Source organism: Manis pentadactyla, chromosome 6, assembly GCF_030020395.1.
Source record: "Manis pentadactyla isolate mManPen7 chromosome 6, mManPen7.hap1, whole genome shotgun sequence".
NCBI classification, from domain to species: domain Eukaryota; kingdom Metazoa; phylum Chordata; class Mammalia; order Pholidota; family Manidae; genus Manis; species Manis pentadactyla.
Genome location: NC_080024.1, coordinates 46,396,733 through 46,416,721, shown reverse-complemented (window position 1 = coordinate 46,416,721; position 19,989 = coordinate 46,396,733). Strand labels below are relative to the sequence as shown.

Below are 19,989 nucleotides of genomic sequence, written 5' to 3'. Positions count from 1 at the left end.
ACAAAATTCACTAGCCCTGCCTGCGAGGAACCAGCAGAAGGAACGCGAGAGATATAACAGCTATGCCTTTGGCAGCCAGCTTTTTAAAACGGCCAGTTGGTTATTAGAAGCACTCGTCAGTCAAGAGCGTCGCTTCAGGAAGAAGTGGAGGCGGGTGAGAGCTGCGGAAGCGACACCCTCGCACACCTTTGTCGCCAGACCTAGCTCGGCTCAAGGCATGCCGGGACATCCCGGCGTTCAACCACCGTCACCAAGGCAACCGGCGGGCACGCGGTTGTCCTGGAGACCGGCGGGCGCCTCAGTCTCTCAAGGGAGCTGCCTTTGCCCGCACCCAGGCATGATGTTTCGCCGAGGTTATAGGGCCTCTGAAAGGCGAAGACAAGTGAGCGATCGCCTCAGCTGGCAACAAGACCAGGCGCTGAGCAGCAGCATCTACCTTCTACGAGAGATGGGGCCCACTGGCTTCCTGCTGAGGGAGGAGGAGCCGGAAAACAGGGATTTCCGAGTAACTACCGCCCCCGATGCGCCGCCGCTCCCTCCCAGGGGTCATCCCAGCCCATCTAGAATCCAGCCACCCTCGCAGTCCCTGGGGCCACTAGCTGCCGTACCCGCCCGCGCGTGTTGCAGATCCAAAAGATGTGCAGATTGCACAGGGAAATAGTATTTGTTTAGAAGAGTTTCTATATTGGAGTTTAGGACTCCAGATTAATCCAAATCTTGAAAGATGATGGTCCTTGATCTTTAGGTTTAAAAAAGATTTTTATGTGAATATGCACTTTGCAATACGTCTTTTTTTGGATTCGTTGTTAGCATTTACTAGCCCTGTAATTCAAACTAAATTAAAATCCTACAACCTATTTACATACCTTAAATATTTGCTAATAAAATTGGCTTCTCTTTACTTTTTAGCCACTCTTTAAAGTTATCACAAGAACTTTTTAAAATACCGTTTAAATGATGCCTTGGAAAGGTCTTAATGAATAAAAAGTCTTTACAATTTTGCTGAAAGATCACAGATATTTCATATTCATATATCCCACTCTCACCACTCAAAAATCAGCCACCACACCACCTCCCAGGAGTTAACTTGGAAAAGTTTAATTTAATGTCCTGCGTTTTCAGTACCGAGTACGGATAACTAGCCTGTGCTTAAGACATCCTTTTTTTACTTTATAGCTTACATTTACTATAGTTAATAAATTGTTTTAGCCAATATAAACTTAGGGGATAAAATTAGTCTTCTTGAAAAAAATTAAACAGTTCAATTGTACAAAACAAACAACTAAGATGAGCAAATACGGTTTTTAGCAACACTGCACGGTAGAATTTCCATTCAGTTAGAAATTTATAGTGTTTTTTTTTCTTTGAGCGTTTAAAATTAGATTTCTTTTCACCCGCTTGAGTGCAGGTGAAAGGTCACTTAAAAAGAGTCTTAATTGATAACGTAAGTTGTTGAGGCAAAGGATATGAAAGTGAGTATCAGCCTAGAGACTGTTGTCAAGAGTTAAGATATGCTGGTAGATTATATTCAACCTTTGGAGTTGCCTAAACTGAATGAAATCTCTTTTAATCCTACTATCTACTGACTTAATTTTGCTCTAACTCTAAAAATTAACGAGTTTTTTTAAAGTATGCATTTTTCTTTCAAAGGTTTTTCTAGGAAATCCTCATGTTTGTAACTGTTCCACATTTCAGAAAGGAGGGGAACTTTGCAAGCATATATGCTGGTAAGTGACTTTGTAATGAAGATCTTCCACAAAAGGAACAACCTAGTATATTACATGTTTTGCCTTTTTCATGGTTTGAGTCCTGCAAAATTGATGAAATTTGGTGTTGAGAGACAATGAAGTTAAAATGGTCATCGTTTATCAAAATACTTTTGGATAATTTATTTCATTCCAAAAATTAAGGTGTAAGTGGAGAAACTACATGGTATCTCCATGTTTTGAACATTTATCCTTTTAATAAGAAATACCAATTTTTAGATTCCATTATGAACAAACTGAAATCTAACTATAAAACACAAAGATAAAAATCTCCTTGATTCATATCACTGATGATAATTATGTGGTTCATTATGACACTTTTTAAAATTTTATTATTTTCCCTTTAATAAGCATTTGACTAGGAATCATTCAGGATAGAAGTTGGACTACTGAGGATTACTTCTGTACAGTCTGAAACTGTTCGTCTAGTGTCAGAACCTATTTGTAGAGAATCTCAGAAATGAGGCACAAAAACTTTCTTTGTTTAGTTTAAACCCAACTCAACTCATTTTGTTTTACCTATCTATATTTATACCAACAAATCATTAATTATATTATTATAGAAAATTTGTAACTGACATTTGAAGGGAAACAAATGTGAGAAAAGAGTGTGTATCTCATTTCTAAAGCTTTTCTTTACAGGTAAAAAATAAGTGTGTATCTGTTATTTCTAATGCTTTTATTTACCAAGTACTTTATTTTATTTTGATGAGTTTTTTATTGAGCATCTACTAACACAATTTCTTTTAGTTAGCATACATATGTAAAATATGGTCCTTCAAAACTTGCAGTTTGGCCTTATTATTATTATACTTAAAATAGTTTTTCCCGTTTTTATTTTATGCTAGCTTCCTCAGGGCAAGAACATTCTGTTCTGATTTTTATGTAATGTAACTTTTTTTACAGTATATTAACCATAAACTAAATGGAAATATAATCCAAATATTTAATATACTAAAGTGTATTTGATAAATATAAGAATTTAATATATATTTCTCACTTTTAAAAAAAGACATATTCCATTTTAATTGGTGACATATGAAATAGTTTTGCCATACATTAAAGTGGTATATGTAGGAAAATTAATCCATTTCAGGAGTGGAAAACTTCAGGAAAAGTAGAGGAAATTCTATGAATACCTAAATTCTTTCTCTGTGAAAACTAATCTCTCACAGTGAATGACCATATGTCATAAAGAAATACAAGGATTCACTCTAGCAAATATCTTTACTGAAAATGTCTTTCCATTTATCATACCTTTTTCACATATGCTTATTTTAGAACATGTATTTACCTACTATTACAATAGAAAACTGATGAGAGTTTTAAGTTCATTCAAGACAGCCAATATTAAAATTCTATAATGTTATAGAATTAAAATAAAACATATCTTTTGATGTTATATTGGAAATAAATGTTTTATTTTGCTTTTCTGCCTGTGAATATTAGGGTCTTGTTGAAAAAATTCAAGCTTCCAAGGAATCATGAATGTAAGTTGTGGGGTTTTTTTTAACTAATTCAAAATTGCCAAATTTAATAATTTTTATTTAGAAATATTCAAATTTAGACAGCTATTTTTCTTGACAATCTATCTGTAGCACAGTTTGTTACACTTAAGACAGTTGGAACATTTCTCTTCCTTAAAAAAAAAATGTAACTTTACATGCCATTTCAAATTCAAAGGCATTCCGTATAAAAGGGGTGAAGCAATAGCCAGTTATTCAGAAAGATTTCCCTTATGTGTTCTAAGCAAAGATTCACAGTGATTTCTGTATTTAAAATTATCTTAATTATAAGAAAAACAACAAATGTAATTTTTTTAGACCCCAGAGGAATAGACAGTTGACATGACACATACTTTAATTCAAAAATGTTTACTGTCTGAAATTATTATTCAAAAATATATATATAATTTGGTATATAAATATAATTTTTTAGAGTAAATATACATATATTTATACATACAAATATTTTTTGGGGGGTAAAATAATTTTTGTCAGTACTTAAATGAAGTTTAGGGTCAGTCATATAGTTATGTAACTTAAAATTCTAGAGTCCTCAAGAATAAAAGAGAAAGAAAAATAATTTTGTCACAGATCATTTGGATTTGTTTATTTTATAATAAAGATATTGTCATTACGGAAGTGTTCCCTGAAGACTTGGGGTTATTTGACGTACCCTGAACCCATTGAAGAACTGCAATAGCTCATTAAAATTTATTAATAATTGCTCATAATATTCACAGAGAATTAAAGATCAATTTTCAATTTTTTCTCAATTCAAAAAATATTGGTTCTATTTAGGCAAGTTCATTTCCCCTTAACTATTATTTAAATACAATCAGAGCAATCATTTAAAAACTATACTACATAAACAATTAGAATTAGTGTTTCAGAGGGGGTTTTCTTTAGTACTCTTCCTCTCAATCTACACATTTCTCAGAAATGTCTCCCATTTTCTATGTCTCCAACTGATACTGCTCATCAGTGATTTAAACATTTGATCAAGAGACAGTATTTCCCTCTCCCTTCAGGGCAGCTCTGTTTGCGTGTTCTTACAGGCATTTTAAATATCCAATTTGTGATCCCTTCTTGGATTTTCTGCCTCACCCATTGGCTTCCCTTCTTTTTTAGTCTCCAAAACTGGAAACCTTGGGATTCTCCTTGATTATTCCACTTCCATCCTCATCTCTCATATATCTATTCATTCTACAAATCCCGTTTATGTTACATACGACCTACTTCTCAACAGTTTTCTCATCTCTCTGCCCTCATTCTCACCTCTCTTCAGCCTTCACCAGCCTTTGGTACTATTCTTTGTAGCCTCCTTGTTCGTACACATAATTAGGTTGTATGATGTCATACATATTGTTTTCTTTTCTATTCTCCATTGTATCCACCTGAAGTTAAATATTCTGTCTTCTCCAAGTCTTTGTTGTTCTCCATGCTATTTTCCATATTATTTTCATAAGCTTCTATACTAGACTATCCAACAGACATATAACATGAGCTACATATGTAATTTTCTAGTAGTGGTATTATGAAAAAAAGAAATGGGAAATTAATTTTAATAATATATTTCAATTTAACCCATATATCACAATACTGTATCTTCATATAACCAATATAAAAGTTATGAGATATTTTATTTTTTTGTACTGCTTTCAAAATCTAGTGTGTATTTTACACTTGCAGAGCATCTCAACTCAGGCACTGTATTTTCATTTAAATTACCTGATTTGCATTTAGACTTCATAAACTAATGATTTGAAAAATAGATTCATATAACATTCAAATTCTTACAGACTTATAAACTTTCCAGTAACTATGATAATCAGTTTCAATTTAAAGTGAAACAAAATTAAAAATTCAGTTTTTGAGTCACACTAGCCACATTTTAAGTGGCTATTCAACAAATATTAATTGTATAGCATATTAGCCAGGAGCTCTGTTAGGTAGTTTTTACTAATTGAATCGTATGAATTGCTAATATTTGTGAATTTTTCATCTACAAAAATGGCAATTTCATATGGACTAATTTATTATTTTATATTGTATTATCCTTTGTCCTTCTTGAAGACAGAAACCCTGTCTTATGCTTTTACACATAGCAGTCTAATGTATGGAATTTTTTGATTGTTTAAAATGAAACATACATTAATTTTGAAAAATTTATACTTCCTACTAAAATAAAATATCTTTCATATCTCCTCTATTTAAAAGAAGTTTTAGTCAACATTGAGAAAATTCCATGTGTGCAGATATTCAAATAAAGTAGTATTAATGATCTTGAAAGTTATCATTTAAATGAAAGCTAGAACAAACATACATGAAAATTAAATTAATTCAAAGAAAACTGTAAACAGTTATTCATTAGGATTATGTAAAGTATGTACGTAAGTATGGAGGAGATGGTTACTAGTAAAGAAAGAGGAATACTTTGTTTTGAATATCATTCATAGATTCTTTTCTAAAACAAACTTGGAAACAATTACTTGCACCCTAGCATTGCACCAAAAACTTGCACCAAAACCTGAGACTCTCTTTTATTTTTAAAGACCTACAAAGATGATCACACAGGATTTTCAAAATAAAGATATGTTTTTGAACACTGAACATTCTTTTTTCTATCACCCAACAAATATTTCTGAACAAAATCTAGATTTATGACCTGTTGCTTCTGAGTACAATATCTGGTAAAAGCCATGTATTTCTGTTTTTTAATTAAATGAAGTGTTAAATAAAGTTTAAAAACCCATTAACAGAAAATCTTTTTAAATTCCCACACAAAGATATAATAGCTTTTTTATTTTCTATTTTCTATTTTCCTTTTTGGCTTTATTTTTGTGTATGCCTAATGGTCTGTGGGAATTTTGTCTACTGCTTTTGTCATACACTGTTACTTTTAAATATTTTCAATGCTACATCATCTCTGTATAAAGTCATTAATGGCTAATTAATATTCCATTAATATGGCATGTCATAATTTCTTTAACATTCTTCCATTGTTAGGCATTTAATTTATGTAATAGTCTTTGTATATGAAACTTTCCCTTCTTTCAATTATTTCTGTAGCCTAAAGTCCCATTAATTGGATTTTGGAGTAAATGTATTAACATTTTTATATCTGCCACCCATATGTATTACCAGATTGGTCTTTAAAATACTTTTGCTGATATACAAATTTCAGCAATTTATCAATTTTCTGCTAGTTTTTTTCCCCACATTCATGTTTTAGGCACAATTAGCTATTATACTCAATAATACACTGAAAGACATTAACAGCATATTTAAGTCCCCAAAGAAAAAAAGATACATAGAAATGTTTTGAAATGTTAATGTTTCTGTAATACTAGAAAAAAGCTAAGTTATACCAAGTGGGGAAAATGTCAGATACAAGGTTCATAGTAATCTAGTGATTCCTAGTAATTAAAAAAATAGTTTCCATTCTTGCATACATCTAACGTACCCTGAGAAGATCTAAAATGCCTTCATGTAACTTTTTAAATACAAAAAGGAATAACATTAGGCAACAAAACATAATATTCTATTTAGTCATTTTGCTTATACACTAGGTTTTAGTCTGTATCTCATTCTTTAACTTACTTTTCCTTGATATTAATGAAATTGAACATCTCCATTTCCCTATTTCCTGTTTGTACTTCATATGTGAATATACTTTGGCAATTTATTTTAAGGGATAAAGCTACCAATTCTTCCTAAATACAGGTATTACCCCTCTTTGCATATGTTCTCTTAATGTTATAACTCTTTTATGTGGTTTTATTAAATTTTGTTATACAGATGGATTTTTTTATTGTTAAATCTGTTTTTTCCTTTGATTTATGTGTATTGTTTCAATCCTTTGAAAGTTGTCTTCCATAGTATTGATAAAGAGTCTTTTAGAGGTATATTTCTGCTAGTTTTTCTATTTTATTTCTAGTCTTCATTATGGTATCTATATGTAGTTGTGTTGGTATTTGGTTTGAACTAAGTAATTTATTTATGAGTCTATAAAAGAATATGCTTTTATAGAAAAGAGCAAGGCAGCTAATCTTATCTCAATAGGAATTATCTCAATAAAAGTTTCTAAATTGTGCTTCTTTTTTTCCTTGTTTCATGTTTATTTTGTGAGTTCTTATATGCTAGTTACTGTTTTTTATACTACACTGTGATATCTGATAAGATTCGCTGCCTTTCTCTTTTCTATAAAAGCATCTTCTTTTATAGACTCATGCATTCATTTTTCCAAATTAACTTCAGAAGACTTTTTTTCTCCCTTTGATTTTCCAATTCATGTTTTACCACATGAACAGTCTACAGCCAGCTCCTCTTCTGAATTTGTATGCTTTAGTATTTCTGCTGCCCTCGAGAATCTTTATTCCCAAAAGCACAATCATTTGTTCTTTATTTTCCTCCCCATTTTTTTTGGATAGTAGATGTTGCTCTGTCTCTGTGACAAATAGACTTCATCCTCCAAAAAGTGGTTAGTTAAAATGTTACCCTCCTACATTCCACCTGCCACCCCACCTCAGACAAGCTACAGAGATTTCTGTATTGAAATAGATCTGCAATGTTGCAGTATTTTTTAGTGTTTATTTGGGTGTCTTTCCAAGAAAATGGAGCTTTTCATTATCTTGCAAATATTATTTAAATCTAATGTGTTAAAGTATAATGTATAAAATTAGTATAACTCAGGGGGACCAATGACAACCGGCATTTAAATTATGCCATGTTAAGAAGAAGGAAAGAGGAATGGACCACAGAACAAAGAATCTAAGATGCCCTGATCAAAACTGTATGTATTGAGACACCGTTTCTTATAAGGACAGCAGGATGGAGAAAATTCAGAATTCAAAGAATACACATCCCAAGGTTACAAGCAATGTAGTTTCTTATACATTGTCCTGAAGAATACTGACCATCTGTGAAGGATGTGGCTACCAAGACACCCTTGTAGAGATATAAAACTGAGTCAGGAAAATAGGCAGAATTAATTGAGTCTTGCTCCCCCATTATCCATTCATTTACTTATTCATCTGACAAATATAAATTATATTAACTACTCAAATATCCCTGTTTCCCCTTTATGTATGTGCATGAATTTCTTTTAATATTCTTGTATTTTGATGAAAGATTTGTTTATGAACCAGTTGAATATACCAAACTAAAGACATGATTGTAATGCCAATCCAAGGACAAAAATTATCATATAATTAATTCAAAATCCTTATAATGTACTGTTTTCACTGACACTTTTCAGTAATAGATTCCATTCTTGTTATAAATGATATAAATGACTGTTTTCTGACCTTTTGACTCCAAAAGAAATACAAAGAGTGGTAAATGTCAGTGTACTAATGCAACCAGAACTGTCTTTTTGATATTTGAAAGAAAATTCTTTCAGCATAAGTTGTTACATTTTCTGTATCTCCAACTTTGCAACTGAATTTTAATATTTTTGGATTTTTCCCTAGCTGCTTTGCAGTTAGGTCTTGTGGAAGGTGAAATCAGTGACTTACTTCGGGGTATACATCGAGTTCAAACTCCCCAGCAAGGAATGAATGATGCAAATGTACATATTGAAGAAGATGGGTGCATTAAACAAAAGGAAATTGGTTCAGATGATATCTGCTCTATTTGTCAAGAAGTACTTTTAGAGAAAAAGCTTCCTATTACCTTTTGCAGGTGACATGCTTTTTCTTTGTATCCTAAAAGCTTATGAAAAATTCTGATTTAATATTTATAATTGATTATGTTTTGAGGCATACTGATAGAGAACTGATAGAAATCTTTACTTTTAGCTTATTTATGTTTAATTGGCCTTCTTTTGTTTCATAGCATTTATATTGTGAGAGATCCTGTTCTTACTCTCAATATTTCTAGACTACATTATAAAGGGTGAAACCTAACTCCACGTTTTTCCCTTTTCCACTTTAACTTACTGAAGTAGGGTATTTTTCTGGTTTTTGTGTTATACACATGAATAAGTAATTATGACTTAGAGTAATTTCCAAGTTTTTTGAAAGCAAAGATAATATTTTTAAATTATAAAAATTATTTGTTTTCTAAAAATTCTATCCTTACCCCTAAATAAATCAAAATTTCACTTACACGCAAATGTTTTTTGAGATCGTCATATTTCTACTATTCTTCAAAACTCTATAAAGTTGGACTTGGAAAATTTGAGCAAGCATTTTTTATTGAACTTTTTCATTCTGTTTTCCTTCTGTTTATTCACCAAAATTTTCATCCATGTTGTTTTGCATATGGCTGCTTCTATGGCATATTTTTAAGTTATTAACTATTTCCCAAAATACTATTTTCTCAACAGATATTTGTTGGGTATTATCACATATTTTGTGATTTCTAGAAAAAAAAGGTGACACCCCTCTCTCAGTGATGCTTTTAATTTAAAAAATAATTATTATTGTTATAATTTTCCTTTTTGTTAAGAGTATATTCATTCTCACTTTAAAAATGAAAATTATTTTAATGATGCAAAATCTTTTACCATTCATTGGAATGAGGAAGATTTGTTTGGAATTCTGATGTACTAAATTAAATATGATAAGATAATATTTATGTGTGTAATCAAACTATATACAGAAGAGTGGTTCAGAATCTGTTTTCATGAGAAATAAAATGATATCGCAGAAATTTTTATTTATATAAATATAACTTTGATGTATACAAATGGTAAACTTTAATTCTACTTCTAACAGGTTTGGCTGTGGCAATAGCATTCATATAAAATGCATGAAGATCTTAGCCAATTATCAGAATATGATATCGAACACTTCCATGTTGAAATGTCCTCTGTGCAGGAAAGAGTTTGCACCATTAAAACTTATTTTAGAGGAATTCAAAAACTCTAACAAACTTGTGACTGCAGCCGAGAAAGAGCGACTGGACAAACACCTTGGAATTCCTTGTAACAGTTGTAAACAATTTCCAATTGAGGGAACGTGTTATAAGTAAGTGTCATCAGTAAAATTATAAATATGTATTCTAACTTGTTTTTTCACTTTAGAGCATTAGATTACCAGTCACTTAGACTGCCTTCATCCTCCTGTCTATAGTGTTTTGCCTTTAAGTGATGGCTTCTTGTTTAGGATTTCCAGACTAGTGATCTCTGTCAGCTCAGTACTTCAATAATTCCAATGTTTTATTTATTTTTTCCTTATGCTGGGAAAGAATTTGGTTCAGAGACACAGGGAAGTTAGAGTGAATGATAAGGAAGGAATTCATTAAAGCGAGAATAGCAGAGAATGGCAGCTGCCTTGCAAGCAGCAGAGAGCAAGGAAGAACAAAGGGTGGAATGAGAAGCTCATTGAACTCCTGCTCAGTGTAGGGCAAATCCATTGCCAACTCGTAAAGCCAGGGTTACCTGGCATCCAGTGTCTGCTTGAATCTGCACGACATGGTAACTAAGACCCTACCACCTCAGGGGAGCCACAGAGCACTGAATGGAGTGAGATTATGTACTGAGAACTTCCCAAAGGCAAAGAAAGGAGATTTTCAGGCAGGCTACTAAAGAGCAGGAATATTGGTTGAAAACGTTCTAGTAAAAGGAAAGGTCTGACCTTTGTTATTAGCAGTCATTGTTTGGTATTTAAGTTTTTTCAAGAGGAGTGGATAAGAATAGTTAGTAAGGGGCTAAGGTAACATGTGAAAAGAGGGAGTTGGGAGGAACATCTGTGGGGAGCAAGGATATGCAACAGCCACTGTATAAAAAAATTCTCAGTCCTCAGTGTCATGTATTCCTATTCCTCAAAAAGTTTATGTGTAGATTATTTGAAATCATGCTTTTAAGTATTTTGTTAATGACAGTGCACTCCTCTGTGACTGAGTTTTCTGACTGTCTTTTGTCTTCGCGGATAATTCTTCCTACTATCTCTTGTAGAGGAAAAAATGTTTACCCTTCTACGTTCTTTTGTCTGGTCTATTAATTAAGTTGATATAAGACAGATGAACAGGAGAAAAACAAATTTAATGTTGTACATATGAGAGCTTCACATAGACATGAAAGTTTCAAAGATAGACAGCTGAGGTTTATATGCCATCCTGAGCTAAGGAGAAGGGCTAGGAGTCTGGGGCTTCAAGGGAAGGAAGACGATTCACAGGAAGATGGGAAAACAAGTATTTGTCATGACCTGCACAGACAATGAGACATGAAGAAGAATTTGAACAGGTCCTGCCAAGCTCCCAACAGTTTACCACACCTAGCCTGCACTCTGTGCTAATCTCCAGTGATAGCTCTCTCCCTGGATCAGGCCCTCTATCTAAATTCCTTTAGGCCATTGAGGAGGAGGTTAAAAAAAAAAAGAGGTCTTTCTTAGTCTTTTGAGTAGGAGACAAACTAGAAAGCTTTTCAGTTCCTTCTTCATTAGAGTTTCACAATATAGCTACTTTTAAGAAATTAATTACAAGAATATCATATATATGTTAAAATAAAGATACTTAACTTTTTCTTGCTCAGCATAATTTGATGTATCGAATAAATGCACCATTGCTCTGATCGCTGTTCATTAAAAATCTTTCCTGTAAATAAATATTAATAATGAATAAATTAGTGCTGCTTCTAAGATGTCTGAAGGACATACTTCCCATGGAAATTTTTTCTAAATCTTTGATAACTTAAGAAAATAAGTTTGATTACTGCTCAGAATATTTTTTGGTGGATATTGCTGCAAATAAGTTAAATTCTCTGTGGCAAAATTTTTATAAATGATGTAATTTTCAGCTTTTGTGGAAAGTGGAATTTCTTTAAAATTTATTAATAGTTTATATTTAGAACTTTATATATATATATATTTATTTATTTATTTATATACACTTTTTCCATTTTGTGAGGAAAGATAGGAAATACATCATAATTGTTGTTTTCAAGATGTTTTCTGAGTGTAACTAGCATTCATGAGAAATCAAATGGTAGAATATTTAGTAGACTGTAGATCCTATAGAAATTTAGAGGAAGCGAAATGAAAGCTAAGTTAGTCTGGGAAGACATTATAGAAAGGATGTGTGGTAGGCAAAATAATGCCCTCTCTCATACTTCCACATCCTTATACCTGGAACCTGTATGTTAGGTTACATGTCATAGGGGAATTAAGTTTGCAGATGAAATTAAGGTTGCCGATCATCGGACCTTGAAATAAGGAGTTTATCCTGGATTGCCTGGGCCAAGTGTAATTAAAAGTGTTCTTAAAAGTGGAAAGGGAGGCAAAAAGAGAATGCTAGGGAAAATTAACTATGGAGGAAAGACACAAATAGATGCTCCATTGCTTGCTTTGAAGACGGAGGAAAGGACCACAAGGTGTTAAGGAAGATGGAAAGTATCTAGAAGATGGAAAGGGCAAGGAAACAAATCTCCTCCAGGGCCTCCAAAATAAACATAAATCTGCAGACCCTGTGATTTTAGCCCATTGAGATCCATGTTAGACTTCTATCCTATAAACCTATAATAAAGTTGTGATATTTAAGCTGTTAAATTTGCTGTAATCTGTTGCACTAGCAATAGGAAATTAATAGTGTGAAACGAGATGGGCCTTGTCATATCTGCATAGGTTCCAGGAAATTTTGGCCAGAAATTTTCATCAAAAGCCACCAAAATAATTGTATTTTTTTCTTGGGTGTTTTGGTGTTTTGCATTTTTAGGTGCACCAAATGTATAGAATATCACTTATGCCAGAAATGTTATGATAGCTGCTGCCATCTCCCTCATCCATTTGCATTTCGTGAGGTACAGTATCCATCTTGAATTTCATATAGTGTTTGTCCTATTATAAATCTAAGTAAGGTAAGTCTCAGAATACTAAGAATAGGTAACACTCTGGAATAGAGCTGATTGGTTTTTAATAAAAATCTGTATTTTTAGGAGAACTGTTTCTCATAGGGATGCACAAGGCAACCAGTTCTCACACTGGTAATTTATAAAATCCAGCACAATAACAAACATCCATTGACTTTATATATAAATCTTAAGGACAGGAATTGTAGCCATCAAACTTGAAAATTCATTTTTAAAAAATATCTCAACATTACCAATTGACATATATTTGTTGGGGGGTGAGGGTTGAGTTTGTTTTCATTGGTTCTTGTCCGCACCACAACAGAGAATTGAAGGGCAGAGACACAGTAGTGAAGCAGAGTAAAAGTTTTATTTGAATGCATTACAAGAGAGGAGCGGGCCATACTCAAAGTAGATAAAGACAGGTTTATTTGATTGCTCTCAAAGGGAAGAGTGGGCTAGAGTCAAGATAGACAAAGGCAGGTTTACTTGAATAAAGCAGGGAGGAAGGAAAAATGGAGGAAAGGGAAGCTCATTGAACTGATGCTTGGCATAGGGAGTAATCCCTTGCCAGCTCCCAAAGCCGGGGTCACCTCACATCCAGTGTCCGCTTGGATCTGCACAGTGTGGGAACTGAGTCCTTACCACCCCAGGATTTGGGGGAGCTGCAGAGCACTTGATGGAGTGAGATTATGTTCTGAGAACTTCCCAGAGGCAAAGTAGACTTTCAGGCAGGCTACTAAGAGCATGAGCTGCTGTCCTGTCTGGGGGTCACCCAGATGATGGGAACTTGCAAGCCCAAACCGAGCTCTCAGCAGCCCCTCCATACTTATCTGAAGTAGGACAGAGAGAGTGACACAATCGAAAAAGGGAAGTGAGGGCAACCTCTGAGAGGAGGCATGCTTACAAGTGTAGGGTCTGGGGTTTTATAGGACTTTTTTTGGGTAAGGGTTAGCATAAGGCATGATGTATACAGGTGATTCATAATTCTTTTCAAGTTTTGTTTTAAGAATAGGGTTATTTAGGTGACTGTGTTGATTTGGAACTTTAGCATTCTTTGTCCACATAGGTTTATTTACAATTCCGATGTCTGTCTCCTGCCCTGGTTACAAAGTTACTTGATTAGGGGCTGGAGGAAGAGGAAAAAGCAGTATATAGGTTAAGTTAAAGAATAAGCTGGGCCTTTGAGCAGGCTGAAGAAAATCTTACAATGGCATGAACTAACTGATACAATGAAGACAGGGGCTATGCTGGGATACTTTTCTTTATCTGGGGAATAGCCAGACATTCTAAGTTATTCGTGGCCTTTGGAGCTTCAACTAATTAACTCATTAACTCTGTCCTTTCTGGCTCTCTAGTTTTATCTGGTTAACTCTTTGAGTCCCTTTTAGTGGACTTTACTGGCCTATTCTCCCTCTCTCCAATCTTTTCTATTTTCTGCCTAAAATATTGTCAACCTTTTATGGTATTAAAATTTTTTACATCAACAGTAACTAAACTCATGGAATTTTACTGCAGCGATTTGAACCATATACTTAAAAAGTATTTCATGATGCTGAATAATAATGCTACCTTCTGATTACTACCTAAGATAAAACATCTACAATTGCCATTATTAATATTTTTACCTTAGAGTAATGTTATTATAGTAGATGTGCAATAATACATCACTCACTAATAATTTGTGAATTCTTTTATGTGGTTTAAAATTTTTTTTAATAATGAGCTTATTATTCATATTGTTATTGATACACATTATTATGCAATTTTAATCCACCAAATAAAAATTTCCATGATTTGTAAAGTAACATCTGCTTTTTACCTATTACAGAAGAGAAATCAAAGATGGAGATCGCTAGAAAAAAGATCAGATGAAACTGTAAAATATATAGATATTAAAAATGAGATACAAAAAATGTCACATGTTCAGGAAAAACAAGGGTAAGATTCTCAGTGAAATGTACATTTCATGTGTGACTTGGGATATTTAAATTATTTTTCAGTTTGAATAAGTTTTATTCCTTTACTCAATATGCATTGAGCAGTTACTACTATATATACCACGTTACCTGGTATACCACATTACCTGATTCCAGCTAGCCTCTGGAATCAGACTGCCTGAATCCAATCCTAGTACAACCACAAGTTGGCTATGTGTCTTTTGGGCTAGTTACTTCCCTTCTCTGCCACATTTTCTTCACCTTTAAAATTGGGATAATAAATAAAACCAACCTTGTTGGAACTTTGTGAGTATTAAATGAGTTAATATACACAGTAAATATTCAAATAAAGTAGTCTATTATTATTATTAATTATATCAGAGATTGTACTAGGTATTAGGGATATAGTAATTTCCCTAGGAATTAATTGATCAGTTAAATAAATGTAAAATTAAAACTGATGTAAGTTTAAGTTATATAAAGAAAAAATATGAGGGGATTTGATATACGCTTTGAAAGTAATTGGCCTCTAAGGGAAGGAAGACTTTTCTACCTTATTCCCCCCTCTACTCATCCCACATGGAAGAAGAGTGCTGAGCAGTTTGCTTGTATTTCAGAACACTGGGCTATTTACTAGTGGAAAGACCTCCAGACTTTTGTCATACTCCTTATCAATTCAAGAAAATTAAACATGCTGTGTATTAGTAACATATTAGATACACTATAAAACATACAAAGATCATTTTTAAAGTATAAGATAAAATTGAAATAATTTTTAAAAATAATTTTAATGAATTACTCAAACAAAAACTAGATCCTGCCCGGTGGGTGCTACACACACTTTGGCCATCATAGCTCTAATGGAGCATAAAATGCCTTGTGGGTATATAATGAGTCTAAACAGGGCTCTCCATCTCCATTTCCCCTGGCCTTGGCTAGGGGTCACACTATTAAAATCATAAATTGTATAACTAAAGGTTTAGGAGATATTGTGGGTGGAAGGCAAGAGAACATGAGGGTAAAAGGACATTCTAGGTAGATATTGTAAAATACAGAGAACAAAAGAGTTTCAAGATAAAAAGAGTGGTTAACAACTTTAATAATAATAAAAATACATGGCTTTTTGTTTTTTTAGTTGACAATTAGATGACCTTGGTAAAAGCAGTTTCTGTAGAATATGGAAGCCTGTCTGTAAGAAGTATAAGCTTTTCTAAAATATATACTTTGTTCTGAATGAGGTTTGAATAATGCATCTAACTTTTTAACCAAGCTTTTGTTTTTAAATATTTGTTTTATCAATTGCTAATGGCATCAAACAGCAGTTAATTTACATTGTATGATCTTAGATATGTTGGTAAATACTTTTGGTATGATATTTTAGAGCCACATTAACAATCTAACCAGACTAAAGTGGTAAGCATATACCAAGGGAAAATGAGTTTCCCTGTAGATCTACCAATTTATCATAGTAGACTGGAATATTTAATGTGGCTTACTACGCACCTTACTTCCTACCAGATGACAAAGTGAATTGGGTTGTATTTTTCTAAACACAGGCCCATGTATTGGTTCATACTGAAATAATTTGAGTATGTGGTTCTCATCGAAATTCTGTTCTGGTTTTACTGATGTTAAAAAGTGCAAATCAAAAATTTCAGGTTAGCATTTTTATTTGAAAGGACTAATTTCAATTATGCTTTTTGTGGATATTGAAGTTGGATCCATCTTATTCAAGATCAATGCATTTTTTAACTTTGTAATGTATGAGATTTATTATCTTTAGTTCAAAAAAGCATTGGGTTCATTTGCATTACTTATATGGAAGTCATTGTCTGTGTTATAGATTACTTCCTGATCTATAATCACATAGGCACATTCATGTCTCTCTGTTTATTCTTGTTCAGCCAAGTTTACACACCAAAGCACGTGGTAAAGTCATTGCCTCTCTTACTAGTCACAAAGAATAGTAAGCTGCTTGCTCCAGGCTACCAGTGTCGACTTTGTTTGAAGGCATTTCATCTTGGTCAACAAACGAGATTGCTACCATGTACTCACAAGGTAGAAGTCACATCATTTTTGTTTGACTTTCCTATAGGGCTATTTTTCACAAATGAAGTGACTAATAAAGTTTTTCACTTTTTAGTTGTATTACATGCAGAGACATTCCAGTTGAATAGTATATATAGAAGAGCTGCAACAGAGACTATTGAGAAGGCAGCTCTGCCCCCTAAGAATGGATTCATACTGATTAGGACTCATTTCTATGTATACTGTCTAGGAAAGATAAAACATCACTTTAAGTCAGATTATTTTTATCTACTTTAGTGATTTGTAAAGAAAAAAAGAAAGAAAAAGCTTATAGAATACTATTTAATGTGTTTTTGTGATTCTTTAGATGAAACGGAAATGCTTCATTCGACTTCATTATTTAAAATGAACTATTATTTCAAACGAACTCACTGGAATCAAAACTTAATGATATTCATAGGCTTCTCATTTTAGTGTTGGAAGTGAAGATCAACCCATAATCAATAACATTTTGAAGAGAACTTCTTCAAAATATTTCCATGAAACTTGATAAATTATGATTATATTCCATTTTTTCTAAATAGTTTTTAATAGTAACACAATAATGAAACTGGGAAAATTTGCATAGATCATAATACATTAAAAACAAGATAATTTTATTTCTGATTAACTTCCAACCTTTTTTCTTACAGTTTCATAGAAAATGTATTGACAGTTGGTTACTCCACAAGTGCAATTCATGCCCTATTGATGGACAAGTTATATATAACCCTTTAATCTGGAAAGATACAGCAGTGAATGGACACACACATCAGTCTGTTTCAAACACAGACATCACTCATCTGTCAAAACAGGAAGAACCAGAACTTTTTATTCCTGGTATTGGATTAGTCTTAAAACAAAATAGACTTGGAATTTTACCTAGCATACCTCAACATAGTTCTGAAAAGTTGAATACACCTGAAAGTCCAACAGATGTCTATCAAAATATAACAATAGATGACCTAAAGTCTTTCAAATTAGATGATTCAAATTCAAGAAAATTAATCTATGAATATAAAATTAGCCAACATTTCCCCACATATCTTCAAGATTTATCCACTGGATCTTTTGGGAAAATACCGTCTCAAACATTTCTTCCTTCTATTGCTCAAAAGAATATTGTATGTCCCACTGGAATGGAAAGCCCACATATCAGTGAAAAATACCACATTGGTCAAAGCCAGAAGATGACCAGGGACTATAAACGAATTCACCACAATACAAAGAAGATGCTTGGTACTAGAATAAAAGAAGACAACAGGAAATCAAGTACTGTATTTCCAAAAGATTTAAATCTTATTGTCGATTGGGGTACAAATAAACTTAGTTTGTCTAAAAGGTATAATAATTGTATGGGTAAAATTAGACAAAAATGTAGTAGTCTATCAAGAAGACCTATATCTTACCCTTTAAATACAAAGAGTACTGAGCTATCTTTAGTATTGGAAGGTCTTCAATTATGAAAATGTGCTTTTAACACCAGAAAATATTTGAAGATTGAACATAAAAATTTTTATTTATAGAACATAAAAAAACCACTGTTTTCTATTGACAAGTGTATATGAAATTCTCTGTTGTCATTTTGCCTGCTTGCCTATGAATAACTACACTTAAAGGAAATAACCCCATTCCTTATAAAACTTAAAGCAGTAGGTACCTTGGTGAATATGTTCAGGATGTAATGAATTATGAATATTTTTAGAACTTTTATATCTGATTTTATGCTGATAAAATAATTATTTTTACTTACATTAAGGAAATAGATTTTTCTTGCATTAACTCACTGTTTTCAAACATTCCACTTGATAACATATAACATGCAGGGATTCTTTCCATGTACTTGTGTCATTTTCGTATTTTCTTGCACTACTCACCACCACAAGCCTATAGGAAAGTCCAGATGGCAGTTTTCTTTTTTACTTTATTTCTTTAAAGGTGTTTTCTTATACATGAAGTGGAAATAAAATATAATACTATAAGCTATGCCACATTTATAACGGTTTTACTGTTTTATTTTCAAGAAATTTATAAGTACTACCAAATTTCTCGATACATCAATATTGAAGGATTTGTTTTTTTAAAAGGTTCTATTTCCAAAAGAATTAACCATTATTTCAAAATGTGAATTGGAAAACTAATCACCGTTAGACCCTTATTTTGATGTTTTTAAGTTCTGTGGCTCAGTAGCTTTTTATTATTTTTTAAAAAAACATTGACAATTTCATTTATTTTTATTATCTTAATAAGGAGAGGTATCACATTTTTTTTCCACATGGTAATGGAATACATAGTTCTTTGAAACAAATATTAAAGATATCAAGTAGAGAAAGTTCTTGGAAAAAATCATTTGAATTTAAATAAATGATTAAATTGAAGTTAATCACAAAGTAGTTGCTAAAGTGTAATTCAGAAATAGTAACTGAGAATTAGTTAGAACATAAGCTACATTTTTTAAATGAGGCTTGTTTCTGATTTGTAAATGGAGGGCCAATGTATTTGTTTGCAATTCAGGATTTTATCAACCTATTTTCTTTGTAGTAGGTACAGTGATGGGAACTGCAAAATAGTTTCCAATTAATCAAATATTATTTGTGTTCCTATAGATATTGTGCTTTCCTTTTTAAGAGTTTTCCAAAAAAGAAGGATAGAAAATGCTTTGGAAAGCAAAACATATCAAAGAGCTACAAAAGAACATTAAGAACTTGGGATGCTAGTAGAGAAAAATAATGGTGCTGTAAAATTAATATTTTAGTTAAAAGAAAAATATAATATGCACACTTCTTATTCCTATACCAGTCAAAACTTATTAATGATCATATTGCAATTATTAGTTGAGTTATATTATCTCAGTAGTATACTATACACAAAATAACCACGATTAAAAAAGGAGAATAAATATCAATACTAGAGTAACAATTTCT

At 32.5% G+C, this 19,989-nt stretch overlaps 1 protein-coding gene across 2 annotated transcripts; it reads left to right on the top strand.

The window, feature by feature from the left end:
* The first annotated feature begins 250 nt into the window (after positions 1–250).
* Positions 251–19,022, top strand: ZSWIM2 (zinc finger SWIM-type containing 2). Of its 2 annotated transcripts, XM_036924903.2 has the most exons (9): positions 251–505; positions 1,651–1,727; positions 3,216–3,256; positions 8,743–8,953; positions 9,991–10,242; positions 12,926–13,010; positions 14,890–14,999; positions 16,903–17,056; positions 17,719–19,022. In XM_036924903.2, exons 1-9 carry the CDS (start codon positions 338–340, stop codon positions 18,529–18,531), a joined length of 1,911 nt encoding a protein of 636 aa, XP_036780798.2. In that variant the 5' UTR covers positions 251–337; the 3' UTR covers positions 18,532–19,022. The 2 variants fall into 2 exon arrangements, with proteins under 2 accessions (XP_036780798.2, XP_036780799.2); XM_036924904.2 differs by lacking the exon at positions 3,216–3,256 and having other exon boundaries at positions 408–505.
* Positions 19,023–19,989: the final 967 nt, after the last annotated feature.

Bases quoted from the DNA above. Each gene is read 5' to 3' on its own strand.
- ZSWIM2 (XM_036924903.2), top strand. From the start codon at position 338: ATGATGTTTCGCCGAGGTTATAGGGCCTCTGAAAGGCGAAGACAAGTG. The intron at 1,728-3,215 runs GTAAGTGACTTT...TGTGAATATTAG, and splicing joins CTTTGCAAGCATATATGCTG to GGTCTTGTTGAAAAAATTCA. The intron at 17,057-17,718 runs GTAGAAGTCACA...TTTTTCTTACAG, and splicing joins TGCTACCATGTACTCACAAG to TTTCATAGAAAATGTATTGA.